We start from the raw sequence: 19,521 nt of genomic DNA, 5'->3' as shown, positions 1-19,521 counted from the left end.
TTTTTTATTTCTTTTTTCTGTCTTTTTGGCTTTATCCAGCTGACTATTACTGGGCTTACTGAACTGACCTTAGCCTCTCCAAGGCTCTAACCAACCAAACATCCAGGGTCAGTGAGGAGATTGGTGACACTGGTGTACCATGATACTGCTGCAGGATGGTGATTTTTCATTATGCCTTAACTTTCATCTCCCACCATGCGCACACACTGACCATCCTGAGGTGGATGTGTAATAGGGACCTGATGGCATATCATCTCACCACAACAGAGACTTATCAAAATGCTCTGCCACCTATGTCCCTTATAGTCAACTCCCACCATGTGTCCCCAGCCTCAATGAGGGATCGACTGTGACATGTTCTAAGTGTGTGTACACTCCCCCAGGATGGGCACACTAATTCTTCCTTGTCAGTGCCTCAGATTCCCGAGCTGCTAATCAGATCTGGGTTGGCTGGGCTGTAGTCAGTGTTTTATCTCTCTACACCATGATGTGGCCTCTTGGACAAACTGTCTGAAGCATTTCAACAGCAGCAGCAGGTCGTAACTGTGTATTGTCTCCTCTGCACATATTAGTATACAGGCCAAAGGAAGGATAAAAAGTGAATAGAGGCATAGGTGTGCGAAACTAGAAACTGTCACAGCCTATTGTGGCTCACGGTGTAGTAGAGTAAGTTATCTACTTCAACACTTTAAAAAATACTAGAGTATAAACAGTAGTCCAGATTAAGAAGGCTGCACAGCAGGATAACAAGTATTTAGAAAAGAATGAAACAGCCCTGCAACTAGTTCTAGATGCTGGAAGAGAGATAAGGGAAAAAAGGTGGGTCAGATGTGAGGACTGTGGAATGGAGGTGCACCTCAATTATTTGGGGGGATAGGAAGTGGGACATGCAGGAAGCTAGGAGCAGAAGATGTAGAGCTTAAGGCACTTTGATAGGTAGTTCATAAACTGAGGCAGGGGGTCAATTGGACACTTAAGGAAGGGGACGGGTCTTGAGCAAGGTGGAGGGTAGCAGGGTGAAAACATACATGGATAACAGTCGTTGAGATAAGGGAATGATAGATGCGGCCATAGGAAGAGGATGTGACAAGCCCTGGATTAGGAAGGGAGAGGAGTAGAGAAAGCAGGAAGAAAACAGAAGGAGAAGAAGCAGGAGTCATACAAGTGGTAGACTGAGGGGAGTGAAGAGGACAAACAAGGGAGGAAAGGGAAAGGAAATTCAGGTTAAGAAGACTGGGTAGGCTGAGAATGGGTAAGGAAAGAGGTTGGAGAACTGTTGGAGATACTCGACAGACAGGAGGAAGAAGAAGGAAGGCAGGGGAAACTGGTCTGTGAGAGTACTAGTGCTGGGTATAAAGTGACAGTTGGTACTGATATATTAATGGGATCAGAGAATGGAAAAGTAGCAAAGTTCTGTTGGAGATCTCATCATCAAAGCATTAAGTAGGGACGAAGAGAAGATGGACAGGAGAAGCCTAGCAACTGTCAGAGCTGTACCTGACCTTACCATTGGTAGGATGGGGCAATTAGTAATATAAGAAGTCATCACAGAATACTACAAACCACTGACCTGTCAGGTAGGAAAAGCAGAAGAAATATTGAGGAGATTTAAGGATGTGGCTGATAGGTAAAGAGAACTGAGGTGCAAAAAAACTTCTCAAAAGTGTCATCTATACCCACAACCAGCACAGTCAGGCAGGCTGAAATTAGGAAATTCAACTGCTGGCTAATGGAATGGGTAGAGGAGGAGGGAAAACACATAATTGGGAACTGGGGTAGATGAAATGGCTGGTGAAGGGAAGAGTTATTTGTTATAGGGGAATGTCGTTTGAATGGATAATGTATTTGCTATAGGAGGCTGGGAAAATGATGAGGTGTTTGCTTGTGCAAGACTGGAGAAAGTCTGGTGTGGGAGTATTATTAAATTAAGAAATGTCATGCTGTTCTACTAACAGAAAACACAAAGGCAGTGTACCACAAATGTGCCGTAATACTTTGTATTGGAGCAACATAAGTTTTGCAATTACTCCTGTTCTGAGTGATTGTAAAACCTGTGTTGGTCCAGAAAAAAGTTTTAAAAAGTCTGTGTTCCAGTATGTTTGTTTTTAGTGTGGGAATGAGATACTTGCTATGGTGAAGGACTGAGATATTTTCTATGTGTTGGTACTATGGAAAATGCTGTACTCTTTAAGAGATACACAGATGATTTGATTTTGGTGTGTAAAGGTAATGAAAATGCATTTTTGGAACTGTTTGAGGCTCTTAATAATAACACTCATGCTCTAGTTTTCATATGAATTGAGTAAAAAAAGTAAATTTTCTTGATGTTACTTTGCATGTGGAAAGGTCAACTGTGAAATTTAAATCTTTCAGAACACAGACAGGTGTGAATAACTTTTTGCATGCTACTAGTATGCACCCCAGACATTTATTAGATTCCCTACCTTATGGGGGGGGGGGTTAAAAACATTTTGACAACACTTTTGATGTAGGGTTGAGGGTTAAGGAGTTAAATAAAGTAGAAGATGGGTTAAAAGCTAGCAGTTATACTGAAGACCAGGTTGGCAGAGCAAAGAAGCGTGTTTTGGGGGTTATGAAGATAAGGACATTTAATAGATGAAAATATGGAAGTAGTCACATAGGACATGTTAATAATGATGGAGAAAAGGTATTGTTTGTAAACAGATTTTCTCCTTTTTTACAGAAAGCGGAGAAAAGTATTAGGGGTTTATGGCACACTGTTAGTCACTTTGAAAATATTGATATTTTTTCCCTGACATATTACTTTTTCTTATAAGAGGAGTAAAAACTTGAAAGAAATGTTGAATTTTGTGTATAACCCCAAACCCACTTTTACTGTACCATCTGGAATGGTTTCTTGTGGCCATTGTAGAGCTTGCACTAAGGCAAGAACCTTACTGACACAGCTATTAATGGGAGAAAATATAGTGCTTATGACTTTTTCAACTGTAACTCAAGTGGTGTTGTGTTGTGATTATAATAGGGTGCAATTGTTTAAAACCTATGTGGTATGTGGGTCAAACCAAATGCAAGGTCAAAATTCATATATTGGCACATTTGGGGAACACTAAGAATACGAACACAAAAAATCCTGTGGCTGAACATTTTATGAAGGTATTTGGGGGATGAATTCTATTTTTTCCTTTTCTGTGTTAGCAAAGCCCTTTTTATTGAGGAGCGGTGATTAATGATTAGAATTAGAAACCAAATTAATATTAAATGATAAAACTATGGCTCCAAGAGGCTTAAATCAGGAATTAAATGTTTTTCTCTGAATTTTCTCTGAATAATTTATTAAATAATGTTGTTGTAATTTTAATGTTGTATTTAGGTGTTTTTTTACTAATGTATTGCTTCATTTTCTATTAATGTATTGATTAATTGGTTAATTGTGATTGTAATTTGGTTCTGCACATGTATAAAATGGAAGGCTTTTCAGCTGGATTTAAATCCTGTGAGGGTGAATGGCCAAGGTACCAGATTTTATGATGGAATAAACTGTGGAGTGGAGCAGTTAATTTGGTTTCTTTGGATGCATGAGTTTAGAAATATCACGAACTTCAGCCAGACACATCTTGCAGCAGTTTTTGGACTGCTTTCTGGTGCATGCAAGCTAGTATGTATGGTTTCCAGAAACACAACTGTGTGACTCTAAAGCAACTGATCACTGCACCCCTTCCATGATGCTGAACTAAGTTACATGGACATAGAGGGCAAAATTATCTAAAGCTACCCAAAGAGCAGAACACAAGACAGATGTGAAGATGATATTGGAATGTACAAAAGTGGCCCTTCCCAGACTGCAAATTTTGTGCTCTGAGCAGAAAAAAATTTTAAATGCCCCAACTTCCTGAAGAAATATTGTAGCATCACAAGAAACTACAGCACCAAAGACTGGATGGTATACAAGGTACAATGTACTAACTGTTCTACATTCTACTTCAGGAAAACCAAAACTGCCTTAAACAGTGTATCCCACAGAAAATTTCAGGCATCAAGCTTAAAGACATCTACACCCACACCCAAACACACACACTCACATAAAAATCCTTGACAGGCACTACACTTGAAGTCAAAGAGCACAGCACTTTTTTTTTCTTTGTCATGACTGAAAAGCTGTAATTCCCCATGGACAGTGACACCAATGCTGTCCTCAACAAGAAACAGCTTGAATGGCAGATTAGACTCCATGTCTGTGCAGGGCCAAGTCTCAGTACAACTTGCTCCATCAGAAGCATTCTTGTCCTCAGAAAGTCATATAACTACAAATGCTGCTAAGAGACTTCCAAGGAAACATTTCTTATATCTGGCTAATCCCACTTTAAGAATGCTTGCCAGTAAATTTGACTTCTTAGTAGTACCAACCAACACTTTCGAAGGAGACACACATAAAAATGAACAGACTCCGCACACAGACCCATCTTGGCTTTACAGTACTGGGTAGGGTGATTTAAAACACGTTCACTCTGAGATAATCAGACTTCTAGGTCACTTATAACAGCAGTTTTGACTGATAGGAAAATTCTATTTTTATTTGTATTTTCATTCTTAGTCATGATATGTTTTTCCTGTATGTATATATATATATATATATATATATATATATATATATATATATATATATATATATATATATATATATATATATATATATATATATATATATATATATATATATATATATATATATATATATATATATATGTATATATATATATATATATATATATATATATATGTGTGTGTATATATATATATATATAGAAATACTATATATATATATATATATATATATATATATATATATATATATATATGTGTGTGTGTGTGTGCGTATAATATGGGTTTGTATATATATATATATATATATATATATATATATATATATATATATATATATATATATATATATATATATATATGTATTTGGGTCTATGCCAGATGATCGAGTTTTCAGAAACTCAAAATTGATATGGTCAAGACCATATGACTGAGTTTCAAAAACTATCTGACTCCTCTTCTGCTTCTGTGACACCCATTTCCACTCTCAAACTAAGTTTAGCTGTACAGTCATTGAGATTAACTATTCTAACCTAGCTTGGAGCACCACTGTCCATTCTGGGTTTAGATTAAGACTCCTTTTGATACATATTTGTTTTCCTGCTAGGACTCTCTCCATTTTCTTAACAGTTTCAAGTCATGCTCTTTTGCCCCCTACATACCTCTCAACCTCTTATAGCAAGAAATCTGGTCAAAGCCATAAGTAAAGGGGGCACAAAGGCCCAAATATGGGGAGATTTTTTGAATATTATTCTTACAAACTTAGGAAGTTGACAGAACAACAGGTTTTGCATTAGCATGTATTTTCTGAAGGGTATGAAGTCTAAAACTGAAATGTCTGACATTATTTTCTGACTCCAATCCACAATGATTTTTCATTGATTTGCCAGAAAACCCCAGTATTATGTTCCATTAATCACAGCACTCATTACTTGCCATGCTGGTTATATCCTGTGCTGTGCAAACTCTCCTCTCTGTCTGTTCCATCTGCTTCTTACAATCTCTACACACTGTTTTTGACTTCTAGATTTGACTGTTATTGTTCCACTCAATCCCTTCTTTTATTTTGTATTCCTCCAGTCATTCTTCTCTATCTCGTTGTGTTGATTTCTTTTCTGATCTGTCTCCATTGGCACAACCTTCTGCATCTATCCATGTACTCTGGCTTAGCGACAATGTTCTCCCTCTGGTGTTATCCTTTGTATGCCCACTTCTGTCTCCATCTCTGCCTATTTTGTAATACTTGTCCTTGTCTCTTCACTTTACTGTCTGTAAGTTACACTTGCCAGAACTCTTCTCACACCTGCGCTTGTCTTTCTTCTGCCCTTTATCAGTCCAGTCTGATCATCCCACATTCTAGTATCTACCTTGTTTCCAGTTATACTCCATTCTTTGTAACCTGTCTATCCAACCCAGTACCATCTTTAAATCTTATAATCTCCTTTAAGCTCCTCCAGTCTCCTCCAGAGTCCATGTCCTCTGCCAGCTCAAGAGTTCTTGGAGACAATCTCACTGTCATGCATCCTTAGCATGTCAACCAGCTCACCTCTTGCCCAACCTATACTGCTTCCTTCATCTTGTCTTATTATTGGGACCATGATCAGGAGTTTTAAAGACTAGCTTCAATAGCATTTGGAAAATATTTTAGCAGAATGTGCTGCATGCATTGTAGTGAACAATTTATCTATAGTCTGGATTTGTCTTTTAAAGTACACTAGTAGGTGAGCTGCCTAGGTTGTTTAATTTCTTCTACCACCATTAGAAATTTAAAAATGATACAGATGTATATCACACAGAAATCCATATTGTTTGTGTAAAGTGGTTCTCTACACTTTTTGCAGTTTTTGATTTTTATGTTTATTACACAGGTGGGCCTCTCCATCTCTGGTGTCCTCATTGACCTGCTTAGCCAATAGCAGCCAAAGCACAAACTAATAGATAGTTAAGCTGCCAATAAATTAATACCTAAACTACTTTAATATTACTCTGCTCAAATGATTTAAGATATGTACCACTGGTTCTCTTTTTAAATGCGATATACTACATAGGACCTTTGCACTTAAAGAACATACAAATAATTGGATGTGTCCTGACAGATTTAAGAATAATATTTTCTAATCTGTGTTCTATGTAGGCCAATAGGCTAGAATAAAGCTAAATGCTTCTATAATTATATGATCCTATCATCATCTCCATATCACAGACTTTTAAGTAGCAGCATTCAATTAACACTAAATTTTATTTTGCTTTGAATCTCACATAAAAGTCAATAAATAAACGTAAATATTAAATTGAAATAAGTAAATGTGAGAACAAAGTACATACTTAAATGCATCTTTAAACACACTACTATTGTATCTTAGCATTAAAAAGTCACTTCCAAAGTTAAAGACATAAAAGGAAATGTATATGCCCTGGACACTTTGAAAATGAAAGGGTAAAAAACTAAAACAATGGGTATAAAATAATATGTCTCAAAATATCTTTATTGTGTGCCTTTAGAAAATATTTTATAGTTGCTATTTTTGTGCAAATATTGTATATTTGGAGATTTTTTCTTCAGTCACCACTGTAGATGGGCTTTGTCCAGGCATACTTCCCAGTCTGAAAATATGTAACTAATTTGCTTACAATGTAGCTTTATATACTGAAAACTAATTTAAAAAGATAATACTAAAATAACATACTTCCAGTAATATGCCTTAAAATATATTTTCAGTTGTAAACAGCTGTAAGTCAGCAATTAAACTAACAAAGTCTTCAAATTTACATCACTTTACAATCGACTAGTCTGTAAGACATCCATATATATATATGCTTGTGTGTGTGTGTGTGTGTGTGTGTGTGTGTGTGTGTGTGTGTGTGTGTGTGTGTGTGTGTATATATTAAATCCAGCAGAAAGGTGTGTGGCAAAACACGGCACTGCAAAAACTGCTTGAATAAGAAGTCCTTTTATTCGAAAAAATACTGAATAAAACACAAGAAAAACATAAGCGCTTTCACAGTGTATCCCACTGCTTCCTCAGACGTATTGGTGGGCTACACTGTGAAAGCGCATACGTTTTTCTTGTGTTTTATTCAGTATTTTTTTCGAATACAAGGACTTATTCAAGCAGTTTTTGCAGTGCCGTTGTTTTGCCACACACCTTTCTGCTGGATTTAATCTGTATTTACTTGGGTGTGTTAGGCATTAATCCAGTTTCACTGGTGAGTTGTTTTTTTGTTTGAGAGTTTATATATATATATATATATATATATATATATATATATATATATATATATATATATATATATTGCGAAGCTACTGTTGTAAGCAACTGTAAACATTGCCAAAACACACTTTTAAAATGTAAACCAAACTTAAAAATCAACTAACAATCCAAAAATCAAACAGACAAATGTATTTCAGCTAAAGTTACACAAAAAAACCATGTTTTAAGACTTACTTGCATACTATTAATTTACACAGTGAATGATCAGGCTGTTTGTTTTCGATTAGTTTGATTTTGGCCACTGGACTTTGTGGTACTGTAGCTGATACCATGGCAAAGTGAAAATTTTCCAAGCAGGAAACCATAAATTACAAGGATAATAAAGAAAATGATGACTACAAGAATATATGCAGGATACACTTTTACATTTTAGAATTAAGTGCATTAATTGCTATGCACAGATAAGTGCAGGGAAGAAAATTCATTAGTTTTCTTTTTTCTAAATATGCATAATTTCTGTATTATTTCCTTGTCTGTACCTGATGTTATTGTTTCTTGTCATTTCTTGCTTTCTATAGCCAGAAAAAGGTTGGGAAATTGATCTGAAACAATTGGAATCAGTGATAGATGACAAAACTGCTTGTATTATAGTGAACAATCCATCAAACCCATGTGGCTCCATCTTCAGCAAAGAACACCTCCAAAAAATCATTGCAGGTGAGCTGTTTAGGTTGCCATAAATTTCATGTCAACATTAGGATGTAAAAAATATCTTGCCATGTGATAAACAGCTATTCATATAGTTTATTTAAGATATCTACTTCAGCTGTGCCATCTACACTGTTTTCTTTATGTAAGTTTAAATTATCCCCTGTCTTAGTTACAGCTATGTCTGTCAAAAACAGTAATGTATTCTATGAGTCTGTCATACAGTCAGTGAAAACTATTTTCCAGAGTTGTTTCTGGATACAGTATGTAAAATATATGTACTGTAAATGCTCTGAGTCTAATCCATAGAATATCCCCCCTCCAAAAAAAGACTGTTTTTTTGCAGTACACCCCCTGCTAATTATATATAATTTCCCTGGGAATCATTGTTTATTATACAACTGTCAAGAATATACATTGTCGAGCAAAGGAGGTTGACCATACACAAATAGATCATAGCCATGATCAACCAATCTACTGGAAACCATATATAGATATAGATATAATGAAGTGCTGTTTGCTCCATTTTACTGTTATATTAGGGTCCATGTCCATACCTCTCAATTGCCCAGATTTTCAAAGAATGTCCAAATTTTTGCCTCATATTTTTAGTCTGTTCCTCCTAAAATGTGTGATTATCTGGCAAATCATTCAGTAATGAAGTCAGTAAATAATGACACAATCATTTGAGTTTCAGACTTAATATCCTTAAAAAATGCATAGTAATATTCTTCAGAAAGTGTGTTTTAACAACTTTCTAAGTTTGTAAGAATAATGTTTAAAATTCGTCCCTATTTTTGAGCCATTGTCCCCCCCCCCATTATTTTTGGCTTTGTCTAGATTTCTTGTGCTAAGAAGTTGAAAGGTATGTCCATGTCAGTTTACTGAAAAGCATTATACTGGAAGTCATAATACTGAATGTACAATGCTGAAATGTCAAAATGTTGAAATCAAAATACCTCCTTCCCTACATGTGCAGTGAGCTGGACCCCCCCCCCCCCAAAGAGCGTGAGAAAGTGAACTTATTAATAAAATGTAAATATCATTTTGATTTTACAATTTAGTTACTTTGAGAAGTACTGATAAACTTGAATTTCTGAAAACAGGTGTGTTTCATAAGCATGCTGATTCAGTAGGATTCAAGTCAATGAGAACTCAGGAAATTTTACTTCAGAGTTAGGCTACTGGTATGAAGTGTTATTGGCTTAGTAGGTAATTTGCTCTGAATGATATAAAATATATGGTAAGGAAGATTAGATAAAAATTAGAATTCAAGTATATTATTATAAAATCTGACCCTGTTCTAGAATGTTGCTGATAGAAAAGAGAAAGAGATGAAGATAGATAAGTTGTTACTGAAAACTATGTTCAACCAAAAGCAAGCAGCTAGACAGGCAGGAAGAGCAGCAAACACCGCCAACACACAATAAGAACAGTATTCCTCCAGAAATAAGGCACGTACAGGCAATGAAAGGCTTTATTTAACGTATATCCACTGTAGCAACATTTTCGTTGTTAAAACAACTTCATCAGAATAAAAACCACACCTCACCACATTCTTTTTATATACAGCTGCTCAATGAGTAAATAAATAATCTAATCAAGATTTAAAGCAATACATACTTGTAAAGTTTTATATGTGTAGGTGTACCACCCCATATTGACATGGAAAAATTGTTTTAAAAGTGCTTTAAAAAACACAACAACATCATCATCAGATTTGTAAATTTTGTAACAAAAGCACATACCATAACAGTGTTCCATATAGATTTTACTAAAAAGTATACATTAGTAATAAAACCTAAATGTAAAAATTATAAAATATATACTAAACTAGTATGTAGAAAATTTAAGATCATAACCAATGAAAGCAAATGTCTAGATCAATAAATACATATTGCTTACACAGTGCAAAAATAAATATCCATGACCTTACAATTTTTCTGCCTTTAATTTTAAGTATGGGGCTATAGATATAGAATCATTCAGCCCAGGGTACTTGTTTGATTCCAATAAGATCTGCCAACAGGTTTCTTTATGAGCCAACAGTGCAGACCAGTTACCCCCCCTACTGCACTGTACGACAGATTCCAAAACAAAGAACTTAAAAGAAGCTCCTTCACAGATCAAAGTATGTCTAAAAAGTGCGTTGGTGTTAAGTTTTCTCTGTATATCATAGGCATGCTCATATATACGCCTCCTTAGCTGCCTCTCCGTCTTGCCTACATAAAATGCCTGGCAAGAACAGCAGGCAGCCAAATACACCAATCCCCTGGAATTACAGTTGCATAAACCATCTGCCCACAATCTTCTATTTCTGCTTTCCAAATATATACTGTCCTGGTCCATTATATATTTGCATTGTGTGCAACACCCACACCGAAACGTCCCCTTTCTTTGCATGTTTTTACCCCTCACCTTAGTACTCTGTTCTAAAGACCTTTTCACATTAAATCCTTTCCTATATACTACTTTGCATGTTAAATCTTTAAGGTTGGCCAAATCCGTAAATTCCTTAAAGTCACTAAATTCCCTCTCAATAATATGCCTGATCTCTCCTGCATGTTGACTATATTGTGTAATGAACATCTGTTCAGGGCTCAATTTAACTTTAGGCCCATGGAGTGTAACATCCTCAGAGACTGTCTTGGGCCTCCCCAATATGGGGGCAAATCGACTAGATCTAAGATTTCTGACTTCCTCAAATACAGAATTAATCAAAACTACAGGATACCCCCTTTCCAAAAAGAAAGATTTTAGTTTCTCCCCTTCCATAACAAAATCATTTTCTTCAGATGTCATACGGGACACCCTTACATACTGTCCCTTTAAAATAGATCTTTTTTGAAATTTTGGATGTGAACTACTGTAATGTAGATACCCATTAGAAAACGAAGGTTTCCTGTAGACACAGGACTTGAAACAATCATTCATTTTACTAAGGGAAACATCCAGATAGTTCAACTGTTTGGTAGAAACGTTGTAAGTAAAACGTAAAAATTCCGTAGTATTGTGTAGGTAACCCACAAAATCATCTATGCGATCCCGTGGCCCAACCCAGAAAATGCAGATGTCGTCCAGGAACCTTGAATAGTGTGTCCAATATTTAGAAAATTCACTGTTCATAACAAATTTTTGTTCCCAGACAGACAGAATAATATCTGCATATATGGGGGCACAATTGGCCCCCATAGCTACCCCAGAGATCTGCTGAAAATATTCTCCTGGAAAATAGATGTAGTTGTACTTCAATACCAGTTCTAATAGATGCAACACCAAATGAACATCATTGTTGGTCACCCCATTACAACCCCATAAGGCTTCCTCCATCCATTCCAGCCCTAGACTATGGGGTATCACAGAGAATAGGTCAACCACATCTATGGTGACAAAAAATATATCAGGTCTAAATAAATCTGGCGTAACCCTTCAAAGAAATTCCCACGAGTCCTTAAGAAGATATTCTTGCCTACCCCACAGTTGTTTCAACTTCCAATCCAGGAATTTAGATAAATTGTGAGTTTTGGACCCCTGTGCTGCTACAATAGGACGCATCGGGGGGTCCTCCACCAATTTATGCACCTTAGGTACCCCAAAAATAACGGGTACCTTAGGGTGAGAATTTTCCAGGAAGTTGTAGATGTCTACTTCAATGATTTCCTGGTCCAAAAGATCCTTTAGAGCTAAATCAATATTTTTATAAGAATGAGGTGTTATTGACTTAGTAGGTAATTTGCTCTGAATGATATAAAATATATGGTAAGGAAGACTATATAAAAATTAGAATTCAAGTATATTATTATAAAATCTGACCCTGTTCTAGGATGTTGCTGATAGAAAAGAGAAAGAGATGAAGATAGATAAGTTGTTACTGAAAACTATGTTACGTTAACTTAAGATTTCTAAAAGCAATTCAACTGTGTAAGTTTTCATGTGTTGAAGGTAGTCTATAAAACAATTCAGAACAGCAGAGCCTGTCTGATATAAGAAAGTCATGGTCTGAATTTTGTAGAGGGACAAGGAGGAACACCTCTGCTATACTGATAAGGTGCCACAGTCTCCTATTATATTACTAACGTGGATGCTGTGGTCTCCATTGTATTCCATTGTTATTGTCCCAGTTTTTCACTATGTGTGTCCATATTGTAATGCTGGTTTGAAACACTGCAAATCAGTCATATTAAATATGCATGGTTTAGTCTGATAAGAAGCAGACAGGGTATGAAAGTTTTCTATTTCCCCTGTTATATGATCCATTTAGAGCATTGGTGGCAGTGGAGACCGAGGGGATCATGTACTCCCTTTTGCTTTACTAACATAATGATGTTTACAATTACCATGCTAGGTGTTTTAATGTTGGAAACCTAATATCCACCAGGAGGTACAAGGGTAGGGGCTGGTGGGGAGGTGAAGCTAGGAATAAGGTAAGTTTGTTGTGAGACATTTTCCATATTGTTGGTCAATACAGGATTCCTGCCTGACTGATTTTTATCTCTACATTTTGCACATTGCACTCAGTGCTGTTTCAATTGTTTATAAAGTGAAAAGGTACACTTTAATATGATTTTGCGAGCATTTGGATGCCGCTAATGTGTGAAACTTTGAATGTGTGTGGAATACAATTTCTGGTAATGATAAAATGATTATCTAGGCTACCCATACTTCAAATGTTAAAGAATGATGGACCCCTTATTCAGTTTTTAAAGCTGTTATACAGTTGTCAGTCTGACTGACAGATAGATAGGCTCTATTAACATCACTAATACTTTGGTGAATTACCATTTGTAATTCTTTGGACTGTTGTTTTTAGAGCAAAATGAAGCTTGGTATTTCCATTTAAATTTTAAATCTTGAATATTGCTGCAAAATACTGAAATCTTTATTTTGTTTATGACATAATATGTTTGAAACCCACATTACTACTTGCACTTTAAAGGAAAATGATTCCTGAACCATTTGATTTGCTTTACCAATTAACACAAAAGATATGCTTAGATAACCCTTCCTTGTTATATATGTTGAACCATTCAAACAGTCAAAAAAAAAACATGTTACACTATTGTCTGTATTTGAAGGTTATTTTAGGACATCTGAATGTAGAATCTGCCTATGTCTATTTCTCTTTATTTGATGTTTCTTTCTGTTGAGGAGGGAGCAATGTTCAAGTATGACAAGAGAGTAAAAAACACAAACTGCTCTGTTTTGCCCCCACTTTTAATGAGGAAATATAACAGTAAAACGGTAAGCACATTCATCTTGTGGATAGAACTAGACCATTTATATCTCACTAATACCCATCTTCTTTCTGTACCTCCTTCTTAAGAAGGGCAAAGCAGGTCTGTCCCAGAGTAAATTTACAGGAGCCCATCCAGTCATCCAAATTTAATTTGAAGGATGCTAGGGTGTCATTCTTTTTAACTTGTAGTAAGCTTGCTCCAGATGTTGGGTAGTTATTGCATATTAAATCTGTCCCTAGCTAATTTTTTCGTTGCTGGTGAAGAGTTAAGCACCTGCCTCTAGTGCTGTTGGAGTTATTTGATTTAAGAAGCTACAGGATATCTAGGACAATGGGTCCTTAATGGCATGGAATGCAAGGTATAGATCAGCACACAAGAGCCAACAAGAAACCAAGTAAAGGAATAGCACTTCACTCCTTTCCTGATAGCACTGGGACTTTAGGCCAACAATATTCTTGGTTAGGAGCCTCTGGGGGCTTTTTGGTTTCTTAATCTATCTAGCTAAGTTGTCACCTCACAGCAAGAGGTTCTCTGGTTCGATTCTCAGCTGGGGTGCCTTCTGTGCGGAGTCTGCATGTCCTCCCTATGGTCACGTGGGTTTCCTCCAGGTGCTCCAGTTTCCCCCCACATCCCAAAGACATGCAGCAGGTGGATTGGACACTCTAAATTGGCCCTAGGTGTGAGTGTGTGTGTGTGTGTGTGTGTGTGTGTGTGTGTGTGTGTGTGTGCCTTCTGTGGAAGGTTGGGCGCCGGGCTGGCAACTCGACACCTTAAAACTCCACTGCCAATCATGAGCGGACAGATGATCCGCTGTGGCGACCCCTAACCTGGAAAAGCTGAAAGAAGAAGAAGAAGAATCTGTCTAGCTACAAAGTAGGCATTGTTCTCAATGCTTGTTCTAATTATTGCTACACTAAGAGGCATTACAACTTCTTTTGATCTGGGTGATATTCATTTAGATATCAGTTATGCTAAATAGAAGGAGTTTCTGACTACTGCTTCTACATGGTGGTTGAAAGAGGTCTATATTGAATCTGTGAAAGCCGACAATGTCAAATCTGACATTGTTGACACGTGAACAGCGAAACTGCAGAACATCGAAGAGGTAAACGGAAATATCCCTGAGGGGAGATTTCCATTTACTACAATGTAGTGTGGTCTCGGAGTTGATATATTAAAGTAGCGGGGGATGTTGGGGTGCAGGGAGGCTTGTCCCCCTGCTTACAGCAAGTAGTTTTGTTTCCTGAGTTTTTTTTACTTTTTATATTAGGTATTTGATGTTACTGAACTTCGATGATATGGTGTTGACCATATCGTATTCGAAGTTCAGTAACTTCGAGTATCTAATATAGACCCAGTTGAAAGAGAGAGTATTATTAACTAAGGTTACAAGATTCCTTACTACCTTATTATTTTGGAGTAGAGTATTGGCTATACTGTACATTGACGAAGAGAGCTGCTTACCAAGTCTGAAATCACTAGTCACTTTTGCATTTAGCTCTTTTTCTGTGCACCATTTATTTATGAGGGTTACTTTCTGATGAAGAGATTGGATATTAGGGAGATTTAACAATATTGCCCTGTTTGCAGTCATGTGCAAACTTATTTTATTTTGTGGGTTTTATCTTTCAGCCAGCTGTTTAGCCACTTCATCATGTATGGATTGAATTTTAAGGCATTGATTTTATTTACAATGCCAGCATACAGTATGATGGCAAATATTTTGGACAGATCCAAATAAGCTATGTTAAGAGAATGACCACTCTTAATGGTTAAGGTGTTTACCTTACAAACACAAGGTGCAGGGTTCGAGTCTCACAAGGGATAATTGGCTAAGGCTTAAAATGGCCCGCAAGGGCAGTTAGCTTACTACTAATCTATGAACCTATGAACAGCCTATGTGACCTTTTGAAACATGTTAACTAAACTGAATAGACAGGATATCCTTTTGACAAAACCAAACTGATCTCAGTCTAGCCTGATAAAGTTTTTTTTTCTTAGACTGAAAAAGTTTTTAATATCCTAAGTTTATGAAATCAGATATGATGTGTTCCTTGGCTTTGCAAATCACACTAGTCAGTCTAATGAATCTGTAGTTTCCAGGGTCAGTGGTGGGGTCTCTCTTGTGTAAGGGGGATCACCACTGTAGTTCACCTTACTTATATCCTGTAGCAGAGCTCAGATGAAACAATTTAATGATTTGTACCACGAGGGCATATTAGGTGCCATTTATTAGGCATACAGGTAAATTATCAGGCCTGATGGAAGTAGTAATTTTAGTTTAAGAGAGCACCTTCAGTATTGTTTTTTGTGATATTAGGAGGTGCAAAGCATTCTGGAAGTTATGAATTTAAGATCTCTCCAGATGGAAATAGCCTCAGAGCCATGATGGATTTTGGTGTCCTGTGACCATGGAGTGGAGTTGACAAGTAAAAGGCCATGGCTGTTTAAGTGTAACAAACTGACTGGTTCTTCCAACCCCCACCCCCAGTGTTGTGCTGACTTGTGAGGCCACTGGGTATGGGATTGCCATGGAGTATTGCTAGGGGAAGTAAGGGCCCTGCCTTAATTGTGATGTACACCCTGCTAACCCTACCATACACATTGCTCTGCTGTTGCTTCACTAACACATTCCTTTTGTATGCTGTCCTGGAAAAATGTGAGTAAGCCCTGATTCATCATTCCTCTCCCTCCCTTTATCATGTCCCCTATCATGCAGACCTTTGCAGTAGCTTGAATTATCTCAGTCACAGTTAGGCCTTCATCTCTGTTTCATTATGGAGCTGGCCTCTGCATTACTTCTGTCATGTTTGATAAAATGATAGATCAAATCAAAGAGAATAAGTGCCTGATCTATCTTCAGTATGGATTTAAGAAGGGACTCTGCCTTAGGTGGTGCCCATATCGTTGTACTAAATTTGCAAAAAAAAAGTTATCGCCTCCAATGAAAAAAAAAGTGTTTAGCCTATTTTTGTGATTTACCTTTGATAATCTTGATAGTTCATTTCTTTGGCAATGTTTTTTTTTTCATCTGGGCATCTTTAAAGTCCGAATTTGTTTAACAAGGATGGTGTACAGTGAGAACTGGGCACATTTTGAACTTTTTTTTTAGAATAAATATACCTTTGCCCTTAGTACAAGTAAAGGAATAAAACATGGATGCTTATTAGTTTTTGCATTATTTAGTCTGCATATGGTATTCCTTCAAGAGACATTAATGATTTTCAACTGAAGGAACTTTGTATAGGAGAGCAGAGAAGTGAAACAGTTGCTTCTGTATAATTGTGCTGGTGCATGCTCATAAAGCTTGACAGACAGGATATGTCTTAACAAATGTGCTTATTCATTAAAATTAGAATGAAGCCATGAAAAAGCTAAGGTACTAATATCTGGGAAATTATTTAAGTCATAAGTGCAATTAAAATACAATATTGGGTGTGGAAAAACATCTTCTAATTCAAATCTTTGCATTAACTTTGAATCATCAGGTTAATGGCTAAAAGGACACATATTAAGGATACAATAGGCAAAACTATACAGATAGGATACAACAGAAAAATCTGTTATCTATCTAAATTTAAGTTACTATGGTGGAATGTCCTGGTTTATATTGTTTACTCTTAGTTGTTATATGCTATCAAAATGTGGTTTAGCAGTCAATCTAATGATCTAATAAGAGGTATTCCTAATGACTAGCTTCTGTCTGAGACTTTCCAATTATGTTTCAATGATTTGCTTAAATTCTGAAATGGGAAGTTACAATTTTAAAGCCATAGCAGATATTGAATGGTCAGCAAATGGATCAAGATCATTAGAACTTACCTTCTTGAAACAGACATAAACTGAAAATGTATTTTGGGGCATGAATGGATTTTTACAACCCTATGGCTGAACCGTACTAACTTGTGTCTTTCAGTCTATGATTTTACCTACAGATGGACCTATAGAAAAGCAATATATCAACAAGTGTTTACTATCTGAAATTTATCTCTGTAATTATATTAAATCTGTAATAGATTTGAGGAATTAGGTTTATTATGGCAGTAAGCATTTGCTCCCAATTCACCTTATACAATAGAGATAAAACTAATTTAGATTGCATCACAGAATATTATTTCATATTCTTTCTGATATAATTACTTGTTATATAAATTTGGGATGTTTCATGAAAGTCTGATTAATTACAGATTTAATCTTGCAATATTAGAAAACCTGTAATGTCTAGTCGATAGTCAAACTTGAGAATACTTAATTTATGTCTTGAGAGACTGTGATTTATATGCTGTCTGAAGGGGATAGTTTTTGGAATAGTCTTACAGATACTTTACAGAAGTGACAAAAATAAAAACTGTGTTCCTAACTGAAGATATTACTGCTAAGGCTTATATCTAAAGTTTTGTAGACTTTACTAAAAAAACAGAGAGATCTGTGTTTGACATATTTCACATTGAAAAGAATTACCTGAGATGTTGACTTTACTAATGATGTACAATAGAAAATTTAGATTGGAATCCTGAGCTATAATTTATGTTTTGATGTCTCAGTCTTGGTACTATTAAGATGAGAACCAAAAAATTGTATTTTTATGATCAAATGTCTGATCATATGATATGTTGGCATACTAAATCTTTTCTTGGGTGACACAGAACTGCAGGGAATAGTGTTGCTGCCTCACAGTACTTGGTTCTTCAGTTCACTTCTCAGCTGGGGTGCATTATATTTGGAATCTGCATGCCCCTCATGTACATGTGGGTTTTTGTTAGGTGCTCTGTTGTTCCCTCACCTCCCAAAGATATTCTGTAGGTAAGGTAATTTGATGATCCTCCCAAATTACCCATAAAGTTGTGTATGTGTGTGTGTGTGTGTGTGTGTGTGTGTGTGTGTGTGTGTGTGTGTGTGTGTGTGTGTGTGTGTGTGTGCCTGTCTGTGTGTATCCTGCAATAGGCTGATATTCCATTCAGGATTACTTCACAGACTTGCACCATTACACATAATTGGATTAAGCAGGTCATCAGAGAATGAATGAATGAATCTTATACTAACTTTGGTGATACTGGCTAGGATTCAGAAAGGGCTTCCACCATGGAAAGCCTTAAGACAGGCTGGTACCACTGGCAGATGCCATTTTTGATTCAGAGGCAGGCCCACTTTAATGATTCTACATGGTCTGTAAGATCACCGGGATGGGCTATCTCCATGGCTGTGCTATATGCTAATGAGGCATTCTTTGTGAGCAGCCTTTGCTAATTAGCTGTATGTTCTTCTCCAGAAATGCCTGTGGTAAGGAGTCTGAGCAGCAAAGCATGGCTGGTCATATTAATGATCACAGCTGAAAACCTGCATTCCCCATTGTAGTCAATGGGGGAGACCACATTTAAAGTAAGATCAGCTAAGTGTCTGTGCAGAGGTAGTTGTGTGCATGTGTGTTTTCCTGGCTGGTTGCAGTAGGAGTCTACTTATGTGATAGGTAGGGTAGGTGGATATGTGAGTGTGTTTGGATGAAGGGATGTCTGATCTATGGAAAGTGCTTGCATGCACGCATGTATGTGTGTGTATGTGTGTGTGTGGCTGCCATACCTCTAACCTACCCTAGACTGATGAGTAAAACCTGTAATATGGGAAAGGGGTGACACTAGAATCCAGGAACTTTTTAATATTACTCTAATTCACATAAAAGTGTTAAGAGAGCAGCTGTTTTTTTTCAACACAAAACATTTTCTGAACAATAAGATGCATGATGGGAATGCTATACCCTAGAAGCATTCTTTAAATATTACTTTAAA

At 36.5% G+C, this 19,521-nt stretch overlaps 1 protein-coding gene across 2 annotated transcripts in view; it reads left to right on the top strand.

Annotated features, from left to right (window-relative positions):
- TAT (tyrosine aminotransferase) overlaps window positions 1–19,521 on the top strand; it is a 261,202-nt gene that overhangs the window by 95,678 nt on the left and 146,003 nt on the right. For both annotated transcript variants that reach the window (XM_044081482.1, XM_044081481.1), the window contains exon 6: window positions 8,372–8,510. In XM_044081482.1, the coding sequence (XP_043937417.1) occupies window positions 8,372–8,510 (139 nt within the window). The remainder of the gene's footprint in view (window positions 1–8,371; window positions 8,511–19,521) is intronic.

Source organism: Protopterus annectens, chromosome 8.part0 (genome assembly GCF_019279795.1).
Source record: "Protopterus annectens isolate FY-2018-M chromosome 8.part0, PAN1.0, whole genome shotgun sequence".
Classification (NCBI taxonomy): Eukaryota; Metazoa; Chordata; order Ceratodontiformes; family Protopteridae; genus Protopterus; species Protopterus annectens.
This window is presented reverse-complemented; position numbering and strand designations above follow the sequence as displayed.